Raw genomic sequence first — 27869 nt, forward strand, 5'->3', positions numbered from 1 at the left:
CTACAGTGCTTGGCACATAGTAAGTGCTCAATAAAGGATACCAGACACATCTTCCATAATTAAAAGCTATTATCTTTACTCTCTGCCTGGGATCCAGAGAAGCAATGATTTTGGGTGTTGTCTTCAGGTGGTTTTATTAATTGCCTGGAAAAAAATTTCATTTAGAATGAGGAGAGTTTTTTGGAAAGAGGAGAGTTTCTACACCAGTTAGGCTCATCTCAAGTCTAAAAATACCAAGAATAACTGCTTCTCAAAGAGCCCCCACCTGTAGGGCAGGGAAATAGGAGTGTCCTGCAGTTGTAGTCTTCTACCCCCTCCCCCTCCCCCACTTTTTCCTAGGGAGGGCCAGTGGGCAAGGTTCTCTTTGGATGAGTGTGGAGTTGGGGGCCTCTGCCCTGGGGAGAGACAAGTGAGAGGCCTTTGCATTCGTCTTGGAGGACTGGCCCTGCAGAGGGAGTAAATGTTGGTATTTGTTTCCACGAGTCTACCCCACGCACCTGGGGGAGGAAGCAGGGAGTTTTGCCTGTCCCAGGTCTGGCCAGCTGGAGGGAGTCTGCTCTGTGACCTGGGCAGCATGGCGCCCAAAGAGGCCAGAACGCAGTGGGACAAGTTGGAGCCTGCGGGTGTTGGGCAACGCCGCGAGCTCAGAGTGCCAGATTGCCCCAGGAGCGGCGAGGGGGCGGCGGGGGCCAGGCCGTCTGCCGTTCCTTCCCTGCCCGCCAGGCGCCACCGCTGGGGACCTTCTGTGCTCCTGCTCTGGGTGCAGTGCCGCGCCGGGCACCAGGAGGCAGTGTGGCTGGCTCTCCGGGAGGGAAGAGGGTGTGGCCTTTACCTTAGCTGGGGGAGGCTCTTTTTGTCCCGGAGTTGGACATCTCACTGGGGTCCTCGCCATCCGGGGAAACGGAGCCCTCGAGGTCGGGCAGCCTCTGCTGTGGTTGCAGCGAGGGGTCGACGAGGGAGAGTGTGGCCGAGGGAGGTGGAAGCACTAGGCTACGACGTGGTGCGAGGACCCCAGGCTCGTGGCTTCTGCTCTCCAGGAGCGGCGCAGAGGGCCGCCTGCAGGACCGAGGTCTGTTTCAGCACCAAGGACAGGGACGGGGCGTCCGGCTTGGGTTTCGGCACCACGGACAGCTCTCAGGGTGGCGTGCTAGGCTGCTCCGTCCTAATAATTTGTGGTGTAAATGATAGTACCCCAGAATATACTAAAACAGCACCCGCGAGAGGGAACCTGACACCATAAATTTTAGTGAGAAGGTCAAGGACCAGAAAGGTAAGTGAGTAGACCAAGGTCACACAGCCAGTGAGTAGCAGAACTAGATTTAGATCCCACACTGGTCTCTCTCCATCCGTCTCTCCCACACCTGGATTCCCTTTAGTTCCCTCTCTCTTAAACACCCCTGCGAGCTCCTTCACGTTCTGTCGCATCCTCAAGAGCTCTTGAGCTGGCAAAGATTAAGAGCACTCCCCTCCCCCACCAAAAACCCCGGCTGAGGATTTGAATCCCAGAATGAACCATTCCTTGCTCCGGGGGCCTTTCACGGATCCAGGCCTCAAGTGAGAGGGAGTCAGGGAAGGGCAGGTGCCCTGGCCTGTAAGGAAGCCTGGGGACATAGGGTTGAGTCATCCATCCGAGGAACTCTCCAGTGCTCTGAGATCCTCAAAGGAAATACAGCACACTGTTCCAACCCCAGCTTCTTTGCAGCCGTGTATTATTAATAACAATAAGATGCTGATTTAGGCCAAGGCACAACAATGCATTATTCATAGGAGTAACTAGTGGTCAAGGCCTGCACTTAATCATCACACGTCCGGGTCCTGCCTCCGCTCCGCACTCCTGGCGGAGAGGCCCTCCATCTGAGCTCCTCCTTTCTTGGGCTCCTGCTGCTCTGATAGACACGATCATTTTCACGGCTACCCAGGCATCTCATCAGCTTTGGGATCAAGGTGGGTGGGGAGGGCGACACGTTCCTGGCTAGCTCTTTGCTACATTCCCTTCAGCCTGAGCTCCCTGCTCAGAGCTGACACCTGGCCATGTCCATCCTGAATAGCTTTGACCCTGGTGACTTCCGGGCTCAGCAGCTCTCTCTGGGGTCTACAGATGGCCTGTCCCCGTCCCTCCCCCTTCTTTGGAGGCTGAACTCAAGCTGGATTCATCAGACCTTCCTAAGCCAAGAATTGTGGATGGTGGGGGCGGCGGGCAGAGGATACCGCCCCCACCACCTCCATTAAATGTGACAGTGGATGTGAAGCCCTGTGTATAGTGTGCAGCACTTTGCAAACCGTTCAGCGTCGTGCAAATGGGAGACGTTCTTCCCAAGGCCATCCTCTCTGCTGGAGGAGAGAGTAGAGGTAGGGAAGGTGTGGACGAGGCCCTCGTGGTTGGCCAGGCCTGCCTCCCTGGTGAGAAGTCGGAATGCTTGTGGATCCTGACATGTCCCCGTCCAATTTCTTGCTGGAAAGACTCCTGGCCCATCCAGATAATCCTTCATTCGCTGTTTACTCACTTGGCATCTCGTCTGAATTCTAAACCGTCTGCACCCAGCCGGCCTCTGCGGCCCCTGCCAGCAGGCTCTCCCTGGCTCGCTCACGCATTATCTGTTTTTATTACAGTCAAGGTTGAGGAAGCTTGCTCGTGCTAAGCCCCTATTTTCAGCTCCTTGTAACTTTCCAAAACAATTCCCCTTGGGGTTCCTCTTCTGCCAGCCTTGCCCCCACCCTAGGTGAGGCCTGAGGGGTTGTGGGCATCTCCGCTGCTTTCTGAAGGACACTCACAGAGAAAGTCCTGCGGGCAGTGGGGGGAGGATCGAGGCCCATTTTCTTGGGAAGGAGTGCTGCCTTCTCCCCGCCTTCCTGTTCTCTCTTCCTTTCTCCCCGCCCATCTCATTGTCTTTTTCCTCTTGCAAGAAAAAGAGCTGCCCTGCTCCCAGGTGGGTGGCCTGGAGTGGGGAGTTTCAGAGTGGAGAGAGGACACAGAATTCTGCATGTTGCCAAGAAGCAGAGCTCTGCCTGGCTGTCTGGGCTTCAGGGTTTGGCTCCCTGGTTTCCATTCTTTTCTCTCCCCACTCCTGCCTCTTTCTGGTTTTCTTGTGTGTGTTGGGTCGGGGGCCAGAAAGGAGGAAGTATAGGCAACAAAAATGTCCCCCTTCCCATGCCCACATTGCCCTGGGGCTCGTGGGCTCTGCCCACTTCCAGTGCCCTCCCGTCTCCCCCCTTTCCCATCTGCTCAGCCTGCGTGTGAAGGTGCTTCCTGAGAACCTGTGACTCCAGCTTTCACTTCTCCACCTTGAACATCATCCCGGGGGGTGGGGAAGGAGCTGCAGAGTGCAGAATCCGGTGGGAGGAGGCGGGCTCAGGCTGGGAAGGTGCTGGCAGATGAGCCCAGACCACCCCAAGGGCACTCTGCTCCATCTCCGATTAGTGGCTGGACCCCAGTCAGTACTAGAGACGGGCCCTGGGCACATCCTCGGGCAACACCCTCCGCCTTCACTCCTAACCTGCCCAGCTCCAGCACCTACTCCCTGGCTTGTTCTGGGGCCCTTAGGGCCTGAGCCTCCATCTACAAGGGCACTTTACCAAGGCCAGTGCCTGGGCTGGTGGAGGGGGACAGTTCTAGGAAACACATGTGACCTAGGGGCCTCTGAAGTGCCTGGGGAAACTCAGCCCTGACTCTCTTTGATAAACTTCTTGGGTGAGTGGGAGCCCCTCCCTGGCTGCTCTCTATTCAGTGCTCACTTGGGCACCTTCTCCTCTAGCCACTGTCTTCCAAGTGATTGTGTCAAGGCATAGCTCCCCTGGGGTGGAACAAGAGGGACAGCTGCAGACTTTAAGTCTCACCGTCCTCAGGTCCAGTCTTGGCTTTGCTTTCTTCTGCTGTGAGCTCCTGGGAAGCACTGAACCTTTTCTAGCCTCAGTTTCTTTCACTGTGAAATGGGCAGAACTTGGGATCTGGGGGTGCCAGCCTTCAAGAGAGGGAACAGTCTGTATCAGGACAGTTTAGGGAGCCCCTGAAGGACTGGGCATAGGGAGTATGCATGTCTCCATCTAAGAGTGCAAGAGCAAGTAAATTCTGGGGAAGAGACATGTGTACAGATTCTCACTGTGTCCTCCTGTGGCTTCTCTGCACTGTGGTCTGGGCTGCAGGACAAGGAAGACTCTGAGAAATGGGAAGACAAGGTGTTACCCCATGGGCTCTATTCAGGGTGCAGTTCTAGCCTCAAGAAAAGGGGACCGATCAGAGGGTCAGATCATTCAAATTTGGGAAGGGAAGCATCTGCTGTGTCTGTCACGGAGGAGAGCTTCCTGGAGGAGGCAGGCTTCCCTGGAGTCTTGAAAAATCCCCTGCATGTGCTTAGCAGTCATGCATCCAGCTATATACCTTGGACTGCAGGGATGAAGGCTGACCCTGGGATCTCAGTCCCCTAGGGGCCCCCAGTGTGGAAAGGACATAGAAAGAGCCAATTATGAACCCGATATAGTTCCTGGGAAGGCAGAAAGAATTGTAGGAGGGACTGAAGACCATCTTCGGCTAGGTGCCTTAAGGACCGGGAATGTAAGGAAAGGCCGCGCAGGCAGAAGTAACAGCTCACGCGAGACCCCGAGGTGCAGAGGAGAGACCTGCTGCAGGAAGGAGGAGAGGCGGGTATGGGTGGATGGTGCCGTGGAGTCGGTACAGATGTTGCCACATGGTTCTGCTCAGAGGGAGGCCATGATAGCATGGGAGGAGAGGACCGGCTCAGGTGCCTTATTTCTCCTTGCCTCTGTCTCTTCCCCTGTGAAACGGGGGTAAGAATGGCCTGAGGTGCATAGAAACATCCTGACACAGTATCTGCCACCCTACATGTCCTCCATGAATGTTGGCTCTCCTTTGATCCCGGCAGCACCCCAGCAGAGGAAGTCGGATTTATTATCAGACTTATTATCATCATTTGAAGGTAAGCACTGAGATCTAGTGTGGGCCTCGCCTCGGGTCATGTAGCTGGTCAGGGACAGAGCCCGGGCTTGTACCTGGGTCATCTGCTACCACGTCTACGGCTCATGTTCTGCTCGGCCTCAGGAGGAAAGGCAGAATGTGAGCAGACACAGGATGGCAAATTCGTGGAGGAGAGAGTTCCAGGCCAGAGGAAGTGTGTGAGTGTCCAGATGCATGGATGGCAGCATGCACCAGACATGGTCATGGTCATGGCTGTGCCCGTGGGTGTGTACATTATATGTGTGAGTGTGCACGCCAGTACTGTGCCAGGGTGAGTCTCCATGACATGTGTGTGTGAGAGAGCCCTGGGTGTCTGTGGCTCTCCTCCCACGCCCCCCGGGCAGCTGCTGCGCTTGCTCTCAGAAGTCCCTTCCCTCCCCAGTAGCTCCCCGGGGCATCCCAGCAGCCGGCAGGGCCGTTTGATTCTGCTCATCCATAAATCATGACTTGCTGAGGAGATGAGAAGGGGTTGGGAGTGGGGGCAGAGCCCTGGCAAGGGACCAAGTTGGGTCTACAGATCACACCTGAGTCCCAGCCTGACTTCCAGCTGCCGCCCCTACCTCCTGTCCCCATGCCTCCGCCCTCCCCCTTCCATGTCATGCATGTTCACAGATCCTGGCGATGGTCAAGTCCTGGGCCAGGGAGTGGGTGCACAGATTGAGTAAGATGGGACCCCTGACCTCTGCTGCCCTGTGGGGAAAGCTAGAGTATTTCCGGTTTGGCGTTTCATTCAGCACTCACTGAGCTCCGTGTCCCAGATATCTCTAGTACAGGGCGTGACATGGTAATGCCATGATAATAACTAGCATTTATTGCCAACCTACTCCGTGCCAGGCCCCGTGCCAAGTGCTTTATATGTACTCGTTCCTGTTAACTTTCCAACAGACCTGTGAGAACTGTACTGTCATTAGCCCCCATTTACAGATGGGGAAAGCGAGGCAAGCAGAGATAATGTCACACGGCTGGGAAGAATCTGAGCCAGAAATTGAGCCCGGGCAGTCTGACTCCAGCCCTGGCACTTGTCACTCTACTCCACATTTTTGTGGGTTTTTTTTTTCCCTTTCATTTGGTAGTAGGGGTGGAACTCGGGGTGCGCTACCACTGAGCTACATCCCCAGACCTTTTCATTCATTATTCTGACACCGGGTCTCGATAAGTTGCTAAGGGTCTTGTTAACTTGCCCAGGCTGGCCTTGAACTTGCAGTCCTCCTGCATCAGCCTCCTGAGATCTGGAATTACAGGAGTGTGCCCTGGCCACCCAGCTTCACTGCTATCCAAGTTGGAGGCAGGAACAGTGTGAGGGGGGGACTCAGGCAGGAGAAATTCATCCTCACAGGGCAGATTAAGGAAGGTTCATGGAGGTGGGATTTTCATTTGGGTCTAGGAAAAATCAGAAGTGTGTCAGGCAAAGTGGGACATGGGGGGAAACAGAAGGGTCCTGGGGTGTGTGTGTCTGTGTAGAAGTGGCTCTGAAACTCTGTCCTTGATGGCTATCCCAATCTCTTCTTTCCATCTTGTTTGAGTGACAAATGAGATCACAGGCAAGCATTGAACATTCAACAAATATTTGCTAAGCAACTCTGTGTGTCAGATACCATACTTCTCACAAAGGGTACTGCAGCAACCAAAGCAGATATAGCTCCTATGTTCACAGGCCGCACTGTGTAGTATACCAGAGGTGATTAATAACTGGCAGCCTCCATTGTAATCTTTATTCCAAGAGGGCTGGCTTTCTTCCACATTCATTCTTACAACAAGCATTTATCAAGCACCTACTATATGCCAGGCTTTGTCCTCAGTGCTGGGAATAAATATCGTGGTGAGCAAGAAAGCAAGCCCTGCCTTCTCGGAGCTGACTTGCTGGAAAGGGGGACTGTGCATGGACATCTTGTCCTCCCTCAGAGTGCCACTCATCCCGGGGTTCACAGGCCTGATCTGAGATCTGCTTGCGAAGCGGCACAGCCAGGAGCACCGGCTCTTCCCACAGGATTCAGAGCATTTGCCCCGAGCTCTGATTAGCTGCATGCCCACCACAGACCCGGGGTGGGGGGCAGCAGCAGGCTGAGCCCACGCAGCACTCCCAAGACACCCCTGGGATTGGACTGGCAGGCTTGGTTCTGCCCAGCTCCCGGCTCACCCTACCTCCCAGGTCTCCCGATGTCATCCGTCTGCCCTTGTCTGCGTCTCACCCTCAGGGACCCGGGATGTCTCCTCTGCCCAAGGATAGGTTGCAGAATTCAGCCCTGTCCAAGGCTGACTAGACCTGCAATATTTTCTTTCCCCAGATGTTAATATGCTGACAATAAGGGGACTTGAAACCATGTATGTCATCTGAGGAAGGGATGGAAGGGCCCGGGCAGCTTTGCCTGGAGAAGACTTGAAGGGGACATGAAAACTGTCGGCAAGGATTGGCAAGGATTTGGAGGCCCGTCATGCAGCCCGCCTGCTCCCCGCAGCTCCGGAGGCAGGCCCAGGACCACAGGGGAGGGTTCCAGGGAGTGGGCTCAGTGCAAGGCACAGCGGGCCTCACCTCGCATCGGTGCATCGGTGCATCGGTGCATCGGGGAGGGCCAGCTTCCTGCAGAGGCAGCTCCCTGTCAGTGTCCGGGCTGCCCAGGGGGCTGTGTGGCGGTGGGGCCTGACTCATGACTTTCAAGGTCCCTTCCAGCCGGAGACACCGTGACTCCCTGCTCTGGGAATGGTTCGCTCTGACTGGCAGGCGAGAACACGCTTGCACCCCTTGACGGTAACATCACTGGAGGGCACGCCGGCCAAGGACGCCTTGTCACTTTTACTCCCAACATCAAGGCAATTTGCAGTGGCAAGCGTTTGTCTCACCCTGCCTTCAAGGACTGTCCAAGGGATGCTGAGGGGGGTCGGGGATCTTGGGGAGGGGAAGAGCCGGCTTCCTAAAAGATGATGGCGTTCTTTACACTGCAGGGGACCCTAGAGGCACCGTTCCAGAGGGGTTTCAACTTCCCTTAGTAGCACACCCCCTTCTTCAAATGGAATTTCCTGCAAAAGCTCAAGATGTGAAGCTGAGGGAAATGACGCTGCTCTGACTGGACAGGGCTTGAGAGGCCACAGCCCCTGAGAGATTCCAGGGAACCCTGGGGGTTCCAAAGAGCCCACTTTGAGAACCACTAACCATCCACCTCTGGAGTGGATGATGGGATGTCAAGGCAAAGAGTATGAACTCTGATGCAGATCACCAGGGTTTAAACCCTGGCTGTCCCACTCACTAGCCAAATGACCTTGAGCATGGCATTTGACCCCTCTGTGACTGAGTTGCCCCAGGACACTCGCCATGTTTACCTCAGTTGTTGCTGCGAGGATTAAGTTACTCTTGCAACGCGGAGCACCTGGAACTCCTGGCTCATCCTCTGAGCCAGGAAGGGTCAGTTTTTCCACAGATGGCAGCACTGGTGTCAGTGGCTTGCCCCTGGGGCAGGACTTGGTTGCTGCAGGTTGTCCAGGTCAGAGCTCATGTTGCTGTGGCCCTGGAGTTGACAGTGAACTGGGCACAGGGACTTCCTGCAGCGTGAGGCTGCATACTTGTACAGGAGCAAGCTCTGTGGGCACGGCGGGTGGACACGGGGAAGCCTAATCTGAAGGGAGAGATGGGGCGCACGTGGCATTCTGGAGAGAACAGGTAGTGAATGGGCTACAGGGTCCTGGAGCGGTGGGAGGGAGCCCAGGGGGCCCTCGGAACTGGGCACGACCGCTGGGCCTTCCTCATGGCCAAGCAGGAGACGCCAGGAGAGGAAGAGAAGGCGGAAGCTAAAACCGCGGGAACCAGGACCAAACAGATATTGTCAACTCTTAATTACCACAATCACTGGCACTGAAGAGCCCACGCAGGCGCCTCTGTAAATAAACCACATCTCCTTGACTTCGGAATGCGTCGCAGGGCGCTCCTGTTTACTGTGCACGTGGGGCTCTGCCTTCTCTCCACTCACTCCCCCACACGATCATTTTTGGTCAAGGTTTCGCCCTCCTTACACTTGGTTTGGGCTGATGTTTACAACCACCTGTGAAGAAGGCAGGGGAGGTGGCTTAGTGCAAAGCCACCCAGCTAGGAAGAGGAGGGACTCCCTGAAGCTTATGGCCCTGAGCTCACAGAATGGAAGCCGCAGGCTAGCCCCCACCCTGAGCATTTGGGACTTTGAAAACAATGAGATGGGGTTGCAACCGTGGGTGGGAGGGCAGAGGTGAGCTCATAGGCACAGCTGGAGAAGGCAAGGGTGGGCAGAGGACAGTGGGGTGGGCTTCCAGCCCAAAGGAAACTGAGTTAAGGTGAGCAGAGGGGTCCAGGGATTTCCCCTCTCATTACACATGTGGCTGTTGAGTCTTGGCCAAACCCTTACGAGGGACTGTAGGAACTAGTCCTTTAGGTCCATTTCACTGTAGTTGTCACTCAGTGTGTGTGTGGGGGCGGGGGGGGGTGCTGGGGACCTGGAAGGGCAGAGAGCCACGAGGACACAGCACCTACTTTAGAGGGATTGATGCACCTACTAAGGGCTGGCTGAGCTGAGGGGCACATATGGCCTCTCCCTTTCAGGGAGTCAAGTTTGGAGAATGGTATGGAGACGCCAAAAAAAGATGCCAGCTGGCACAATTCTCCCAATTTATAGATGAGGAAACTGAGACACGGAGGGGTGAGGTATTTCCCGAGTTGACCCAGCAAAGCAGAAGTGGGAGTAGAACCAGGACTCAGAGCTCCCAGCATTGAGGCCAGAAGATGGAAAGCGGGGTGCTCTGGGGAGCTCTGGGATGAAGGAGAGTGGCTGTCCCTGGCCAGTGAGGGTCTGACGTGTGCCTGTCCTCCCCAGGGGCACCCACCCGCGATGTCCTGCTGGTCTCTGCCATCATCACCGTCAGCCTTAGCGTCACGGTCGTCCTCTGCGGCCTCTGCCACTGGTGTCAGCGCAAACTGGTGAGGCTCCTGAGGGCCCCTGGGGCGTGGGCGGGGCCTGGCCCTGCACCCCCTCACTCTGCAGCAACGGGCTGCGCATTCTCGCGAGTGTGCGCCCGCCCAGATGGACCACTTGCCCATACAGACGCACTTCGAGGAAATTCCCACTACACACACGCCCTGAGTTTGCCCGGGTCTTAATCCCATACTTCTTTTTACACTCAGAGCCACACATCTACGGACACACATTCATGGACAGACCTTGGTCTCAGTCACCGCACTACACACATGCGTGCACGCGTGCGCACGCGCCCCACCTCCCGCATAAAGAACCGCAGACTCACACGCACTGACTGAGAATTGAGGCCCCTCCAGCGCCAGCGCCGCGCCCCTCCCTTCGCTGTCCCGCTAGATGGGCGTGGCAGAGCCCAGTCTCCTGGCCAATGAGGAGGCACCGCCCGCCCTGCCCCACCCCACCCCCAGCCGCGGCACATCCATCCTGATTCTCCGGGTTTGTACAAGCACAAACGGCTTCTTTTCATTTTTAACGAGGGCTGGGAAATTAAAGAGCAGGATTAGGCCATCAATAAGTAACGAGATCGTCTAGAGGGACATTCATCACCCGAGGGCGCCGGGAGGGGAAGCGGGCTACTGCCACCTTACCCACTCACCCACCGCAGCCTGCAGCCCGCAGCTCTGCAAGGGCCACTTCCCGCAGGCCCTCACTCCCTGCCACTCATCTGGTGTTTCGCTGCCCTGCCCAGAAGCGTGGTGAGCTGCAGGGGTCTGTAGGGGGCTCCCCGATGGTAGGTCCAGAGGTGTCTGTGAGGTGCAGGGCTTTGCAGGCATCCTCCAACCCGAGCTGAGAATGGTGTGAATGGGGGCAGGGTACCAAATCTGGAACCCCGTTTCCCCTGCCCACTCCCAGAGGTGCCTTAAGGTGGATAGGGCTCCATGCCCCATTCCTATGGAGGAAGAGGAGGAGCAGATAGCCTTGGGAAAGGGTTGTGGGGTCTTGTAGGGGGCCTATGGGACCCAAGCAGCCCATAACCTAGCATCTCCTTCAAGAAAGGCAAACTCAGGAGCGGGGCTCTACCTCTCCATCCACCTGGGGATTTTGAGCACCAGGCAGCTTTGACCCCTGGGGAAGAGCCACGGAGGCCAGCCAGCTCCATATGTACATGTGTGCAAGTGTGTGTGACCTGGCCTACTCCCTGTGTGCAGGTGTGTGGTCCTTGGTTGGCTGCTGTGCATTGTTCCCAGGTCCCCTGTGTCTACATCTGTCTCAAAATTTCAGGGGAGGTGTCAGAGGGGAATTGGCCACGTGCCTTGGTGTGCAAGTGTTCTCTGAGGCCATGGAAATAACAGCTCACACTGCAGCCCTGTGTGTTGCAAGACTCTGTGTTTCTGTCTGCATTTGAAGGCAGGGGGAAAGGTTGTACAAACAGGCACTGCTGGTGACTTTGCGTGTGCATGGGGGTGGGGTGTGTGTGTGTGTGTGTGTGTGTGTGTGATTTGTGCAGCATGTGTTGACTTTCAGGGCACTGGTGCAGCATGTGTGTATATATGTATGTGCACGGGTGTCTGTGTGTCCATCCTGAGCAGTGAGATGTGGATTATATCATCAGATCTTTGTGTGACTGGCACTGAGGTATGCCTCCATCCCAGCCTCTCCTGCATGTGCCACAATGTGAGTGCACCACTCTGTGCGTATGCCCATGTGTGCATGCATGTGTGCTGAGACGTGCCTTCCAGGACCAGGTTACTCTGAGCCCCACTCACCTCCAATCAGCGCAAAGCCTGCAGACAAGAGTTCAAAGATGACAGCTTTGGAAGCAGGAGGGGGCCAGCAGTGCAGGGAGCGCTGGGAGATGCAGATCCAGCCTCTTCCCTGGTCCCAGCATGCCCCCAGCCACCAGCCAGGAACTCTCCCAGGGCTCCAAACCACAGTCTGTCCCTCTTGACTCAATAGAACATTACTTTCTCAGTCCTTCAACCTACCGCCCCCAGCCCCTGGCCCCATGGGTTCCAGGCATCAGGGAGCTTTATGACTGGGCTGTTTCCTTGCTCCATGGAAGGAGCTTTAAAATGCTGTCCCTACGGACAGTTGCTGGGCTCTCCTTGCCTGCCTGTCCCCTCAGCAGCAGTGACGTGATACCCTGACAGCCCAGATCCCATTTCCAAACATTAATAACTTCCTTAATCTCCAGCTGGCTTTTTCCAGATCAGCCTGGCTAGCCCCCTTCCTGATAAGCCTGCTGGGGGTATGGGCTCCTTTGGAGCCACCAATGTCTCCTAACCCTTCCTGGATTTCCTATTAACTTGGGTTGCCCTATTAAAGTCCCCTGCCCCCTCTCAACCAAGCCGTGCCTTGGTCCTTCTCCACAGTACCTCCTGCTGCCAGGGACAGCTGCAGTCAGAGGCGACGGTTCTCTGAGCTGTAGGAAGAAGAGGGGCCGACAGAAGCCCCCAGAATGCCCTGGGTGAAGCGGGATCACCTACCTCAGCCCCGTCCTGCCTGGCCTTGGGGAAGGGGCAGCCAACTAGCCTGAGGAGAGGATGCTGGCCAGGGCAAGTTCTCCAGTCAAGACCAGAAATATGAGAGAGGATGAGGCACTGGGGGGTGCCTGCAGGAGGGCCCACCCTGCCGGAGACCTCGAGAAGAGTGGGTACCGGGCTCCTGCCAAGGGTCCGCTAAATACAGCGTGGCCCCTAGATGTTCCCAGTCAGTACTGGAGTAGTTTGAAATTTGAACTTCCGGGTAATGAGGGGAGTGACAGGAGACGGAGCTGAGAGAGAACACTCTGTAGACCCAGAGGGTCCAGCCGCTCTGTAATTTAACTCTTAAGGTTCTGGCTCTGGCACCAGCTGGGCCCAGGCCCCCACTGTGGGTGGGTCGATAGAAGAGAGGCTTCCACTACTGGTGGGTACCAGGTCCCCCTCTAGGGACCAGGGAAGGGACAGCCCTGCCTTTGTGCAGCTCCATTCCAGGGAGAAGGAGCTGAAGTAAGCCAACAGAGAAACAATGGAGTCTAGAACAGGGCATATCATCCTGGGGGGGCGGGGCGCATCTAGTGACATCACACCGTTTCAGACAAGAGGAAAGAGACCAGAGGGGAAGGGACTTGGCCAGAGTGGCACAAGGAACATTTGACATCACTGGGGTGATGGAGGGGTGCTGGAGGTAGAGTGAGGGCTCTCCCCAGCCCCTTGCCGGGAGCTCCGTGCCTGTCCCTGGACAGGCGGCTCCCGTGGCCGGGCAGGGGCTGCCACTGGCAGGAGCTCAGGGAAATGCCGCTCTGGTGACTCTCATTTTGCTTTCAGGAGAATGGAATAATTGACTATGGTGGCTGTGGTGTGGGTGCACAGGACAGAATGTCGAGGAAGCATGGGGTGCCTGTGTGTCTGTCTGTCCCCACTGTCCCCACCTAGCCAGGCAGGGGCAGGCCAGTGCCAATGAGTAAATGGACCAGGTGGGGGAGACCGCTTCAGCCCCCACGCAGCCTCCACCCTCCACTGCCTGTATCAGCCCAGAGCCTGGTCCAGGCCCGGGGCCCCTGGGTGCGTCTGAGGACGCTTGGTGGCAGCCAGGAATGTTAATGGGGCCGGGCTCTGCATGAGCTAAATTTAGAAACCCAAACCGAGAAGGTGACTGGCGCTCACCTTCCTGGCCGGCAGGCCCACTCCCCGCTGCAGAGTGGCCCTTCCTCTAGCTGGAGGGCCTGGGTGTCCACCCCCTTCCCTCCCCTGTCCCCTCCTCATGCTGCTATGAGGGACTCTGGGGGATGTCCAGGGCCAGGCTGCCCCCCACACCTAGGCCAGCCTACAGCCTCTCTTCCCAAGGCTCCCTCTCAGCCCCAGGGCACCAGGACCCCAGGGAGCCCCCAGGTAGTGACGGACATAGCCGTGGGCAGGACTGGCACGTGACCCTCTCCCTGCCCCCACTGCTCACGTCACTGGCCACTGCCAACCTTGCCCTACAGGGTGCCGCCCCCACCATCTGGGGGTGGTGACGTGGCCAGTGTGACGTGGCCAGGCGCCTGAGAGCCGTCTGTCCGTGGCAGAGGGAACTGTTTCTGGGAGCCAGGCCAAGGCCCAGGAGATGGGCAGACAGGAGGAGCCTGGTACCTGGGGGTCAGGCTGAGGTGCATATGGTGAGTGGCAGGCAGATCCTAGAGCCCACGGGGGCCCAGAAGCCACCAACCAGGGAGCAGGTACTGATGGGCTGGCACCCCCCAGTGGAGATACCCCCACACATGGGCTCTGGACCTTGCTGCCGAGGCTGGACTCTGATCTCCTCCCTTAACCTTGGGGTTCCTGTTCTGGGGAGGTGGGGAGAGTCCAGCCCTGACCCCTAAGAGTGACCCTGGTGCTGTCCCCACAGGGCAAACGCTACAAGAACTCCCTGGAGACGGTGGGCACGCCAGACTCGGGGCGCGGGCGCAGTGAGAAGAAGGCCATCAAGTAGGTGCCAGGCTGCCAGCTTGGGGGGCACATAGGCGACCCAGGTGGGAGGAACCCCTTCCTCCTCCTCAGGCCTGGCCACACACACAGTCCACAGTGTCCCCTCGCCCCCTGAGGCCCTGCTCAGTATCTGCTCTGCATATTCCCAGCATCTCTGGGCCCCCAGGGCCCTCCTTCTCCGCCTGTGCCCCCACTGGTCCCTCACAAGCTCTCAGAGCCCCGGTTCCTTTCTCTGGCTGTCCCCACCCCAGCACTGTCTCTCTCTGCCTCAAGCCTGGTTGCTGCTCCCTCCATCCGACCTTCATGTCACACACCTGTCCTGACCCCTGGCCGGTCCCTGGACCTCTAAGCTCCTCCCTGGGCCCTACTCCTGGGCTGGGAGCCTCCTCCTGCTGGGCTCAGGCTCTTGGCTCAGATTCTTCCCGTGTTCTGAGGGCAACTTGGAAGGTGGGGCAGGCAACCTTGGGGACCCAGCTGGTCCCAGTGCTGGACCTCTCTGGAAGCAGAACCGTGGGGAGACTCGCCTCCCTCCCCTGTCCCCACCTCAGGTCCTGCTGCCTCTGACCTGCTCTGAGACCCATTGGGCAGACAGGTCTGGCTTCCCCCTGCAGACTGCCTTGGCCATCCCATTACTGAGGTCCCTGGAAGATCCCAGGAGAAGCGCCTGCTCACCTGGCGGGAGTGGGCAGGCCTCTGGGAGTGGAGGCTTCCCTGGAGCCGGTCCATCCCGGCCCTTTCTTCCTGTGGAACCCAAGCCTTTCCCGGAAACTTAGGGGGCATGGTCGCCCTCTCTTAGCCTGTCTAAGACCAATCCTGCTGGCCCAGGGGCTCTGCCAGGAAGCCGAGCCCCCAGCCCCTTCCCTCCTTTACCTCCAGGCCTGCTGCCCTCCCCCCCACCAGCCTTCTCCCTGTTTTTCTTTCTCTTCTCTTCCCGCCCCTGTCCCTCTCTCCCCCTCCTCCCCACTTGGAGGGCCCCTCCCTGCCCCTCCCCTGTTTTCATCTCTTTCTCCGACCCTGGTTGGCCTGTGTCTGGGGTGGGGCTGCAGGAAGGGTGGGCCAGCTGAGGCTGGGTGGGTGGAAGCCTCAGGAGGAGGCTGTGGGGAGTCTTTGAAGCTGGGTTTGGTTGCGTGCTCTCCCGTCTTCAAAGCCAAGAGCTGGCAGGTCTCGGGGGGGGGGGGCTGGTGCAGAGCTCAGGCCCCCAGCTTTCCGAAGGTGGGAGGGACAGTGTGGGGGAGCATAGGGCGGCACCTGTGCCACTCCAAGCTGGGCTGTCTGCAGCCACTGGCCGGGGCAGAGGGACTATCTGTGCCAGGTGATCAAACAGGGGTGCATGTAGCAGGGCCAGGAATCCTGGAAAGGGCCACAAGAGAAGACAGGCTTCCCAGCAAGGGAAGGCAGGCCAGCAGGGCCAGCAGGGCCAGCAGCCATCTCCGCCAGGCTGGGACCAGTGCCCGTGAGGTTCTCTAAGACAAGGTGAGGCAGCAGCACCGTCCAGCCCGACTCTACCCTGAGCCCACCATCCACGCAACCTAAGACCACCCTCACCCTGCTGGGCTGTTGTACCCTCTGCCCAGGGGAAGGGAGTCACTGCCTTTGTCTGTGTGACCTATATTCCCAGACCTGTGCCACTTACTTACTGCACAACTCCTGGTGGACTTAGGACCTCCCGAAGGGATTGTCTTGTCAAGGATTCTGGGAAGCCTCGTTCTTGATCAGCGTTTCCTTCACCGTGTTCCTTGGAGCACTTGTGCCCCATAAATGATTAATGGTTGGCCATGAATCAGGGGTTCCACCTGCAATCAAGTTTGGGGAACACTGTGTGTGTACTCTGTCTCCCTTTTGGTGATACTGATAGTCATGGGCGGGTTCAAGGCTCCGCCTTGTCTGCGTAAAGGAACCTCCCCCACACACACACACACTTCCTGAATTAAAGATCCTCTTTTCTAGTGCCACAGTGAGAACCTGAGGGACCCTGGAGCTCCATGGGACACAGGGCAGGAAACCAGCCTGGCAGTGGCACTGGGTGAATCTTTCTCTCTAGGACCTAGCGTTGGGTGGCTCTCAGTTTTGGAGATCTGAAAGGAGAAGGGGGAGGGAGGCCATCCTCCTGCTCCCGCTCTGTGACACCTGATGTAGGGAGGCCCCATCCACACCTTCGTGTGATGCCCCATTGCCAAGGGGCCCCAAGGACAGCTCTGATGGGGATGGGGTCATTTGTCAAGGGAGCGGCTTCCCCTGGCGCCCATCCTGCCTCTCCTGCCCCCACCCCAGCCTCCTTGTCCCTGGAACTGGCTCGGGGCTGGGGCTTTGAACATTGTGCACACAGCCCCCACCACCATCATGAGACTTTTCCAAGGTGAACTTCGCACAGTCAGACATTCTGAGCCCACTAACTCTTCTGAGCCTAATGGTGGCATCTCAGCTTCTGTCACCTTTTGGTCCTTTGTTCCCGAGTGTGAGGTGAAGAACCAAGGCCAAGGTCAAACTCTCAGTGGGGAAAGAAGCAGGTTCCTCCCACCCCCAACGTTTGCCTGATCATCAGGGGGTGTGCCCCCACAGTGCCCTTCCCCCAACCACCCCTGACAGGACCTGCAGGGGCCCAGCCTCAGCGACCATGCACGCACGTGCGCGCACACACACACACACACACACGCACACACACACACACACGCACACGGCAGGCACCTGCCAGCTCCTTCAGGGCCTCCTCCTGAGCAGCATTCTTAGGGGCCAGAGGGGGCTCCCTTCCAGAACGGTCCTTTGGCCTGGGAGCTGCCTCTCCTTGCTCTGTCCCTTGGCACCCTAGGAGTCTGACAAAGTGGTGGAGACTCTTGTTCTTGGCTACCAGGGTCTTCAGGCCACCCGGACTTTGGCCCCCTGCCCTCTTGAAAGTCCCCATGCTTTGGATATGTCTAGCATACTGGCTCCTCCAGCGTGACAAGTCAGAGCAGGAGGGTCGGGGACCCCGAGGTGAGAGTCCCTTAGGAGTCCAGCAGCTTCACCTTAGAAAAGGACAGGGGCACAGAGAGGGGCTGCCCTAGCTGGCCAGCCAGGTCCACGCCAGGGGCCTGAGGCTGAGACCCCGCATCATCCCCCAGAACAGGCTCCCTGTGCTGTCCTCAACGAGGTCGGCGCCTTCCTTTCCCAGGGGCTAGCCCCGGCACCACATTTGCCCTGAGTGGAGGTGCTCCTCAGCTCGCAGAGACCCTGCCCCCAGCCTCATGGACACAGTGCATCCTGTTCTCGCCAGAGGAGGAGAGAGGGCACAGGGGCCAGGGGGCACCTCAGACCAGTGGCAGGATGGGCAGGAGGGGCTCCGTGGAGATTAGGGGGACAGGAGAGCCACCAGCCTTCTCCTTGGACAGGCAGGGGGCCTGAGGCCAGGAGAGGTCACTGGCAGCAGGATCGGATCTACTTTCCAGCTCCTTCTAGCCAGAAACCATCGCCTCACCTTCTCCCCCTGCACCCACCCCACCCAGGCTTGTCCCCGACCCCCTCCCCCTCTGTGCCCTGCTCTCATCGTCTCTCTCTCTCCCACCAGCTTCCCAGGCGCCAGGCTCCCGTCTGCCCATCCGCAGCTTGCCTCCTTTCTGCGTGGCCTCCCCTGGCCAGCCCTCCAGTGCGTGTGCGTGTGTGGGCTTGCACATGTGTGCGCGTGAACAGGTGCCAGCTCAGGCTGTGGCGCCCGCCTGCCTTTCTTCCTCCCGCAGGAGCAGACCCTCGAAGCCCCGCCCTGTGGGTGCCCACCCCGGTCCCGTCCCTTCTGCCCCCGCAGGACTTGGAGTTCTTGTTTCTTCTTGTATCTCCCTGTTTTCTTCCCTCTCTCTCTGCCCCTCCAGCGATCTAGACAGAGACTTTTGGAATAACAATGAAAGCACAGTGCAGCAGAAATGGAGCTCCTACCCTCCCAAGGAGTTTATTCTAAACATTTCACCCTACGCCCCTTATGGCGACCCACGACTGTCCCTCAAGTGAGTGACTTTACCTGGTTTGATCATATGTACAAGTATCCGCGCACGCCCTCCTCTCCCCTGCCCTCTCCGGCCCCCTTACTTCCCCCCTGCTCCTTGCCCCACCTCCCCACCCGTCCGCCCCATGGGCAGGCTGGCCATGGAGACGAGCAACCCCTCCTGCCCCGCGCCTGCCTGCCCCAGGGCCAGCCACGCAGGAGAGCCCCCTCCAGCCGCCTGGCCCCACTGCCCCACCCTCTGTGCAGTCAGGATGGGGTTGCCCGTTCGGTCCCTCCCTCTTGGTTGTGGCTCGCTTTTTCCTCCCTGCTGTGCGCTGCTGCCGTGGCTGCTGGTGGTCGGTGGTCGGTGGTCGGTGGTTCGTGGCGGTGGTGGCGGTGATGGTGGTGGTGGTGGTGATGACTTCTGACTAACATGGCTTTCTCTCTCTCCCTGCCTGGGGGCCTCCTGGCCTGGACAGCCCGCTCTTCCTCCGTCGTTAACCCTTCGTTGTCCTGTGGGATAGAGTTGGAGGTGGCTGCCCTCCCCTACCCCCGCCGCCCCTGCCCCAGGCGGTGGGGAGGGGCCCCCCTCCATTGTCGTGGTGCGTTGTTCTCCGACCCCAGCCCACCCGGTGCCCCTTTCTCCTCTGCAGGCTCCACTGTTAACCCATCTGCAGTGCTGATGTCTCTCTCTCTCTCTCTGTCTGTCTCTTGTCCGTCTGTCTCTCTCCTTCTCTCTTGCTGTCTCTTTCTTCCTTTTATCTGTCGTTGTCTCTCCTCCTCTTCCACCCCTCCACCCCCACGTGTGGCCTGTCCTCTCTCCCCCACCGCCACCCCCGGTGCCCCTCTGGCCGGGCTGCCTCGTGCATGCCTCAGTGGCACCCTCCTGTCGGGCGCCAAAGTGGCCGCCGTGGCGGGGCTGGCGGTGGAGCGGGAAGGCCGGCTGGGGGAGAAGCCGGCGCCGGTGCCACCACCCGGAGAGGACGCCTTGAGAAGCGGCGGGGCTGCCCCCAGCGAGCCGGGCAGCGGTGGCAAGGCGGGGAGAGGCCGCTGGCGGACGGTGCAGAGCCACCTGGCCGCAGGGAAGCTCAACTTGTCCAAGTGAGTGATGGCGCCCCAGGCCGCGGGAGCCGCGAGCGCAGGCCCACCCCTGCCAGGTGGACAGCGGGACCCCTGGCATGCCCGCTTCTGCCCCCAGAGGTGCCGTCCTCGGCCTCTGGCTCATTCCATTTCTTCACAAGATTCTCCCATCGTCCTTGCCATTGGGCACCACCAACTCCGCCATGTAGCGTCCCATTCCAGCCTCCGGTGGCTGCCCGCCAGTCTGTCCCTTTGCCAGCACCCAGTCATTCCATTCTCCCCCGCAGAGCAGCTTCATTTCAGTCCTCGGGCCACCCCATCCTCTTTGGCCGGCCACCTCATCTCAGCTGTCAGGTCACCCTCCACAGGCAGCAGGCCCATGGTTGTCCCCAAGGGATCATCCCATCCTTGCGGAGCCAGCCCACCTTAGCCTGCCTCTGCCACCCATCAGCCCCTGGGCATTTCCTCCTTCAGCCAGCAGATGGCTCTAGACCCGACATTGAGCCACCCATCCTGGACCACCTGGTGACTCCATCAGCTTTCCCCAGTCTTGCTGGTCAACCATGACACCATCTGTTGCAGAATTTCACCCATGAGTGGCCGCCAGGCCGCCCCATGGGTTCATCTCATCTCAGCCATCCCCACTGGCTATCCCAGTCTTGGTCAGTGAGCTGTCCCTCTGTCAGCTGCTGGGATTGGGTGTTCTTGGAGGTTGGATGGTTGAGCCCCAGCTAGCTTCTCTCCAGATGCCAGAGGATGATCTGGATGTCAGGCAGAAGAGCTGTCCCTTTTTAATAGCTGAGGTTGTCTGTCAGTCCCAGTCTTGGGTGATGGACATAGGGTTGGTCCCTGTTTTCCAAAGATGATATGCACCCCCCCTGAGGGGCAGGATTTTCTCATCTTGGCTTTTAGAAACTTCCAGTTCCCCACAGTGGAGCCCTTCCTGTCCTAGGACCCTCAACTGTGGCCATTCTCCTGCAGGGGATGTGGCTCCATTTTCAGCTACTGGAACAGCCTCATTCCCCACTAGTGGATCAGCCACCCCCTTGGCATGCCAAGAGCCTTGACCCCTTCTTAGCTGTGGGCCTTCCTGTTGCTCAATATAGGGCCCACCTGGTTCTCTTTAGAACTCCCACCAGTGGGACCCCTGAGGGCCACCAGGCTGAGACCTCACTTGCTGGCTGGCTTAAATGAACCATGTCTCCTTCTCCCCTCACATCTAGCCTCAGGGAAGTCCCAGAGGAAGCCCCACACCCCTCCAGAGTCAGGTCCCATGCCTGCCTTCCCCAAGCTGCCCCCGCCAGTCTCCAGGCTGGCTAGGCCGCCATGCCATTTGCTGGCTCCAGGCCTGAAGGAACCAATTTTAGTTTCCTGTGACTGAGAGGTTGTAAATTGGACTAATTTTGGATGTGATAGGAAACCAAAATGAGGTCAGCAAGGAGGAGGGGGAGGAGGCCGCCAATGTGCTGTCCTCCCTTTGCCTCCGCCGGCCCCCAGGGAGCTGTGGGCCTACCTGGCCAGCCAGGCCTGGGCCTGCCCCTGTGAGAGCCCTGACTCCAGGCCTGAGGCAGGCAGGTTCCTGCCCCTCCAAGACTGCAGCTGAAACCATGTTTGCTTTCTTCTTTCTCTTTCATTCTCTCTTTACTATACTTTCTCTCTCTCTCTCTCTCTCTCTCTCTCTCTCTCTCTCTCTCTCTCTCTCTCAGCCCACAGGGGCAGCCTAACTATTGTCTTTTGGTTCCCAGGGTAGGTTCAGGGGGTGAGCAAGGCTGAGGTCTGGCTGCAGTGGTGAACGTGGCTCCCAAAGGCCCTGGAACCTCCTCTCAAGTACTCCCGTGGGTACTTGACCAGGGTGCTCAGCTTCCCCGTGGTCCTGGGCCAGGGCCTGCACACTTCCTCAGTGAAGGGCCAACTAGGAAATACTTAGGCTTTGCCAGGCCAGCTGTCTCTCACACTGCCTGGCCCTGCTACGGCAGCAGAAAGGCAGTTACCGACAGTCTGTAAACTCATGCCAGTGGCTGTGTTCCAATAAAACTTTATTTACAAAAGCAGGGTTGAGCCGGATGCAGCCCACAGGCCACATAGTTACCAACCCCTGGCCTAGTCGTTGGATTGGAAGAGGGAGGGAAGGAAGGTGGAAGAGGAGGTTTGCACTCTGAAGTTCAGGGAGGAGAAGCAGCTGACCTGGAGCTGTTCAGCCCAGGCTCTGGCCCCAGTCTCTGGTGCTCTAGTGACATCCTGCCTCTGGCCCTGCCTCTGGGATGTACTGAAATCTCTGGCCAGGGCACAAAGCAGGCAGGTTATGTCAAGGGGAACCACAGACTCCTGACGTCAGACAGTGGCCTGAGAGTGTTTACAGATACAGCGCTTCCCCTCACCTCTGTGATGGAGGTGACTCAGGTTGTACCATTGTTTCAAACTCCCATCATACAGATGAAGAAACTGAGGCCCAGAGAGGAGACACCTTTCCCAGAATCTCTCGTAAGTGGCAGAGATGGCCTTGATCCCAGGTCTCTCTGACCCTACACGGCCTCTCACCTGCCAGGTCCTATTTCCTGTCCGGCTGCCCACTGTTCTTCAGAGAAGCTGTGGGCCTGTGACATGAGTATCTCAGGAATAAGACAAGATAGTCGCCCGAGTCTCTGTCGGCACTGGGTCAAATGGCCAGGGAGTCCTGGGAGGAGGGCAAAGATACAGCCCAGCGCCTGAGGCAGCCTTGACCTCAGAGCAGTGGTCTGCGGGCCCAAGACCTCCTCCTCCCTCCCCTCCACGGACAGATTCTAAGGACCACGGGCTGATCCCCCTCACCAGGCATTTCTAGGCCAGCTCAGGTGCTGGCCTGGATTTCCTGGTGTCTCCGAAGGACAGTCGTACTCAGAACACAGAGACAGCCTTTCCTGGTGTCCCCCCTCGAGGGAGCGGCGGCCACTCCACAGCAGCCTCAGGGCCCAGGGACCTGCCTTCACCACGCAGCCACCGCCCTCAGATTGGCAGAGAGGTCGGCCCAGACGGGAGGCATCGGGGCTGTAGCCTAGCGGGGCCGAGGGCAGGGTGGTGGGGCCGACCTGGGGGCCTCCGGGCGGGCACACGGGCTTTATAGCCTCATGGGTGAGGCAGTCGCGGCGACGGCGGCCAGGACGACTCAGATGGCGGCTGGGTGAGGTCCAGCGGAGCGAGCGCACCCTGCTCTGGGGCCTCGAGCCCTGGCCCTCGGCTCCTTTCTCCTCCACTGTGATCCCTTCACCTGCTTCTCCTTTCTCTCCTCTCCTCCACCCGCCCCAAGTTTCGAGGACTCCACCCTGTCCACGGCCACTACCCTTGAGTCTATCCCCAGCTCCACGGGAGAGCCGAAATGCCAGCGACCCCGCACCCTGATGCGGCAGCAGAGCCTGCAGCAGCCCCTGAGCCAGCACCAGCGGGCCCGGCAGCCCAGCCAGCCCACCACCAGCCAGAGCCTGGGCCAGCTGCAGGCCCACGCGGCCTCGGCACCGGGCTCCAACCCCCGGGCCTATGGCCGGGGCCAGGCTCGGCAGGCCACCTCGGCCGGCTCCAAGTACCGGGCGGCCGGGGGCCGCAGCCGCTCCAACCCGGGCAGCTGGGACCACGTGGTGGGGCAGATTCGAAACCGAGGCTTGGACATGAAATCCTTCCTGTAAGTCCTCCCCTTGAGCGGGCCAGCCCCCCACCTTCCCCTTCCAGCCTCCTTCCCCCCAAATCTCCTTGGGAGCAGCTGGTCATGTGTCATCCTTCGTCCTCCATATCCTTGGCAGTGTGCCAAGCAGTCTCAGTGGTCCCCTCGGCAGCCTCTGCGGCTAGTGCCGGAGCATCCCTGTAACCTGAGCTATCTCTACTCTGAGGACCCCCGGACCCTCTTGGTGCTCAGAGAAAGGACCCACACCTCCAAAGTTAAATGGAGACATTAGACCATGCTCCAGGAGTCCCTGAGGTCCGTCTCCTCCCGGTCAGGCCCAGGCTGCTCTGGGCCTCCCAGCCAGCCTCGCCTCTGCCCTACTCCCCTCCTAACCCTCTCTGCCACTCCACCTCCAGGGTCCTGCCCTCCTCTACTCCAACTGACCTCCTCTCTGTAACCTGACTCTGCCGGCCTCCTGCCCCACACTTCCTCCCTCCCTCTCACTTCCCCTGTCCCTGCCATCAGCCTGTCCCCTGTCTCTTTGACCTTCTGTAGCCACCTGTCCTCCAGCGCCTGCCATGGCTTCCCAGGGCTCCTTCCTCCCCATAATGCCCCTGCCCCTGAGGACAAACCTGAGATGCTCCCAAAGCTTCCGAACTTGTAAACCACAGCCTTCTCTCAAGTGCACAGGCCCAGGAGGAACCTGCTGCCAGCATCCAACCTTAGTCACTTCCCCAGCTGTTATCGCCCCCTGCTGCCTGCCTTAAGGGACGGGCCCCTGCCCAGAAGCCCCTTCCCCAACAGCCTTCTGGGCACCTATACTCGCTCTCAGCCCAAGACCGTGTGGGCTGTGGTTCCCAGCATCACACCCTCCTCCAGCCTAACGTGGGCTTCCTTCCAGGCTCTGGGGACCGTTCCCATCACCCAGGTCTTCCCTGGGAACACTTTTCAGGAGCTGGAGACCAGCAGAGTAAGACTGGGAGAGGAGAAGGGGAGGAAGAAGGGTAAGCCCAAGACAGAGGCCCAGCTCACGACAAGATACAGGGAATCGGAAGGCATGCAGGCTCCTCAGAGCGTCTGTCTAACCAGCTGAGAGTCCAGCCTGAGCTTCCAGGGCAGTTGGGGGCAGTGCCCCCGGGAAAGGCCCTCCGACAGAAGAACCAGCTTTTCATGCCCATGCAAGAGACCTGTGGCCCCAGCCCAGCAGGGTGCTGCCTGGCTCTCTGACAAATCAGGGCAGCCTATCCGCTGACCCTTCAGATCCACGGGAAAAAGCCCTTTGTCTGGGATGGACGCTGTGGCCCTGGAGTAGATCTAGAAGAGTCAGGAATTGGTTCTACCATGGCCTGGAGAGAACGGCAGGCCAGCTGGACCCCACACCTCTCTGCTCCTTACTTCCTGTCCTCATGGCATCGGAATGTGTCCAGGATCTCCCCAGCTACAGGAGGAGCCCTGGGTACCAAGTGCCTGCCACCTTCCTGGTCAACCAGGACCTGATGGGTGCCACTCACATGCTAGCATCCTGTGATGGGTGTCCCTCAACGTGCCAGCATCCTGTGCCTGCCCTTCTACCCACACGGGAGCTCTCACTCCCCCTCCCTGCTGCTGCCCCCAAGTCACCGGCCTCTCAGCCCCTACCTCCTCTACTTGCCCCTCAGCAGTGGTCAGCAAATTCTGCCTGTAAAGGCCTGATGATATTTTAGGCTTTGCAGGACTCACGTCATCTCCGTCACATGTTCCTTTTTCCTTTCTTCTTTTTTTAATCTTAGCCCTTTAAAACTATATAGACCATCTGGGTGCGGTGGCACACGCCGTGATCCCAGTGGCTCGGGAGGCTGAGGCAGGAGGATCGCAAATTCAAAGCCAGCCTCAGCAATTTAGCGTGGCCCTAAACAATTCAATGAGAGCCTATCTCAAAATAAAAATATTTTAAAAAAAGAGCTGGAGATGTGGCTCCATGGTTAAGCATCCCTGGGTTCAATCCCTAGTACCAAAAAATAAATCAATTAATTAGATGTACAAAACAGTCTTAGCCTGTGGACTGTGCACAAACAGGCCACAGACCACCATTTGCTGACCCATGCCATGCAGTTTAGGTGACCTGTTTTGGAGACTCTTCTCTTGCTCCCAATACCAAGGCCCCTTCAGAGGGTCAGGTTGGGAGGGGGCCGTCCAGGCCCTGCAGGACCCATCCTTTGGTCAATGGGCATCCCCTCCAACATGGTCGGCATCTCCCCCTACTCTCTGGCTCCTGCCCCTTATCCTGCCCTGGCGGCCTGCAAAGCTGCAGAGAGTGACAAGTTGGGTGTTTATGCAGAGGCCACTCTGTTTTTAAGAAGAGCAAAAGGAGTCTCTGAAAAATGCATTAACCAGGGAAAAACATGTTGTTTTCCCTTGGTTTGCCTTCCCCCAGCTCCACCAGCTCCCGAGCAGCCAAATGGAATTTTACCAACTCTGAGAGAGTACCGGTGGGCAGGAACAAAGGGAACAAGGACTCATCCTGAGGGAAGCGGCAGCGTTGCTCCCCAAAAGTTATATGCAAGAACAAGTGTCAGCCTGCAGTGGCGGTGCCCAGGACCAAGACACAAAGACAGAGCAGGACCCTACAGCTACCCAGCTTCTTCCCGGTGCTCAGCCCCCAGGGGCGTCTTCCTGTCTCCAGAACCCCTGTGCTCTCAGCCCTCATCTTGGAGGCCGTTTCTCACCTGTTTGGGTTCCTTTTTGATGGTCTCTCTGGGGAATAATCACAGCCAGCTCTTGCCTTCCTTCAGTGGTTGAAGTGGTAGATTCCTGACCCAGGACCCTCTCCCTTCCAGAACATTCCTTCCATCTTGTCACCTTTCCCTTGGCCCTTCTGGTGATTGGCTTTCAGGCCCGCCCCATCTGAGAATGCCTCCTTGTTTTCATGAAAGACCTAACACCCGACGAGCTCCACAAAGCCACCAGAAAATGCTCATGGACTCTGATGGTTTCGAGAGGCAGCCGCCACCCACGCGCTTCCTTTTCTTCCCAGGAAAATGCAGGTGACCCCAGCAAAGATCCCTGGCATTGCCCAGTGGTTCTCAGAGAAGGCACGATGACCTCTGACCCCAGACTACCGTCCACTCCAAGACACTTGGCCTTCTCCGTGCCTGCCCACCCATTCTGCCCTGGCCATGCGGCCCTCAAAGCACCATCACCCTCTGCAGGCGCAGGCTCCCTGCAGTCCTGCCAAGGCTTGTCCACACCTTGCCAAGTTCCTGCACTCTCTCTCTCTCTCTGCCTTCGCGTTTCCGTGCCTTCTGGACTGCTTCTCCAGTGAGAGGCCCCTGAACAGGACCCGCAGTCTTTGGCAGGCCTTTCCCGGATCTCTAGAAAGGGGGACACAGGAGAGGGTCTGCTGTGCCCAAGTACACCACATGCCAGAAGGGACTTCCATTCTCCTCTGATGGGCTGTACATCCTTGGGCCCCTTCTGGCTTCAAGGACATCTGGTTGACCATGACCCAGAGAGGTCTGGGATGGGCTTCCATGATCACAGGGTGCAGTGCCCATTGGATTTCAAATTTCTAAGATAGAGCTGGGGCTATCGCTCAGCTGCATGCACAAGGCCCTGGGTTCATAAAACAAACAAACAAAAAACCCAAAGATGATCCCCTCTGAGAACCTGAACCTGCGTGCACAATCCTAGAACAAGATGGTCACGGAGCCCCGCCCCCTTCTCCCAGGGGCCAAGATGACCCTAGCAACTTCAGCTGGGGATTCATTAGCCTTTAAAAATCTGCCATGTCCCAGGACCTGAGCTCCACTCCTGCCCCCACTGCCCCCAGCTGTCTCTGTGTGTTCCCTTGGAACTGACCCACCAGTGACAATCTCAGCCCTGTGTCATGTCACCCCCCCACAGTCTGCTCTTGGCCCAAGGCAAGGGGGTCCCAGGCTGAGGACAGCTCCCCTCTGTGCCCTCCCCGCCTCCCTCCTCTGTCCCACCATGTTGACAGTCCTGAAGTTGGCTTTTCTTTTCCTGCAGGGACAGTTTCTTACGCTTTTTTCTTCTCTCTCTTTGTCTCTGTCTCTGTCTCTCCTTCCCCCCCGCCCCTGCCCGTGGGGCCTCTTGGTCTCGCCCCGGCTGGTGGGCTGCCCACCGGGCAGGGAAGGCCGGATGGTGGTGCTATCCTTGGTCTTAGGGCTTTCGGAACAGGATGACTTTGCCAATATCCCTGACCTGCAAAACCCAGGAACCCAGCAGAACCAGAACGCTCAGGGGGACAAGAGGTACGAGCACGGGCGAGGCCCGCGGCGCCGCAGAGACGGAGGCACGGGAGGCCGACCGCCTTGACCGGCCCGGCTGCTGGACCAGGCGGTGGTGCCTTCAGCGGACGCTGGAGCAGGAGGACGAGCCCCCTCCCCCGCTGTTGTCCCCTCACAGCCACCTTGGTGGTGTCCCTGGGGCTATGAAGGGACCATTCTGGATCAAGCCTGCTCCCCAGCATGCTGGCCCCGGCGGGCAGCGGGAGCAAGCCCAGCCTTCTTGGCCCCATCTCCCTGCTTGGCCCCCCTCTGCTGCCCCCTCCATCTTTCATCTCTGCCCCACCCCCGACCCGGAAATCCCCGTTTCCCTGGAGGTTGGTGGACTGTGGAGGGGATGTCAGGGGAGGGCGCCAGCCTCACCCCCTCATCCCCGCCCCCTCAACCCCCCTGCTGCCTGGAGGTCCTGTGGGGAAGGGGAGCCCCTGGTGAGGAGGGGATGGGGCATGGGAGAGGCCTGGTGACCAGAACGAACCAGAAGGGCAGCCCTTCAGGCCAGGTTTCAGGAGGAGGGAGTGGGGTCCAGGGCCAAGAGCAGCTGAGGCAGCTGCTGGCGCAAGGGGGTGGTGTGGTTCCGT

At 58.5% G+C, this 27869-nt stretch overlaps 1 protein-coding gene across 1 annotated transcript in view; it reads left to right on the forward strand.

The window, feature by feature from the left end:
• Window positions 1-27869, forward strand: part of Syt7 (synaptotagmin 7) — a 57449-nt gene that overhangs the window by 12472 nt on the left and 17108 nt on the right. The window contains exons 2-7 of the mRNA XM_026407648.2: window positions 9802-9905; window positions 14269-14348; window positions 18188-18319; window positions 19174-19398; window positions 22661-23029; window positions 27136-27258. Coding sequence (XP_026263433.2) covers window positions 9802-9905; window positions 14269-14348; window positions 18188-18319; window positions 19174-19398; window positions 22661-23029; window positions 27136-27258 — 1033 coding nt within the window. The remainder of the gene's footprint in view (window positions 1-9801; window positions 9906-14268; window positions 14349-18187; window positions 18320-19173; window positions 19399-22660; window positions 23030-27135; window positions 27259-27869) is intronic.

Source organism: Urocitellus parryii, chromosome 4, assembly GCF_045843805.1.
Source record: "Urocitellus parryii isolate mUroPar1 chromosome 4, mUroPar1.hap1, whole genome shotgun sequence".
Lineage (NCBI taxonomy): Eukaryota > Metazoa > Chordata > Mammalia > Rodentia > Sciuridae > Urocitellus > Urocitellus parryii.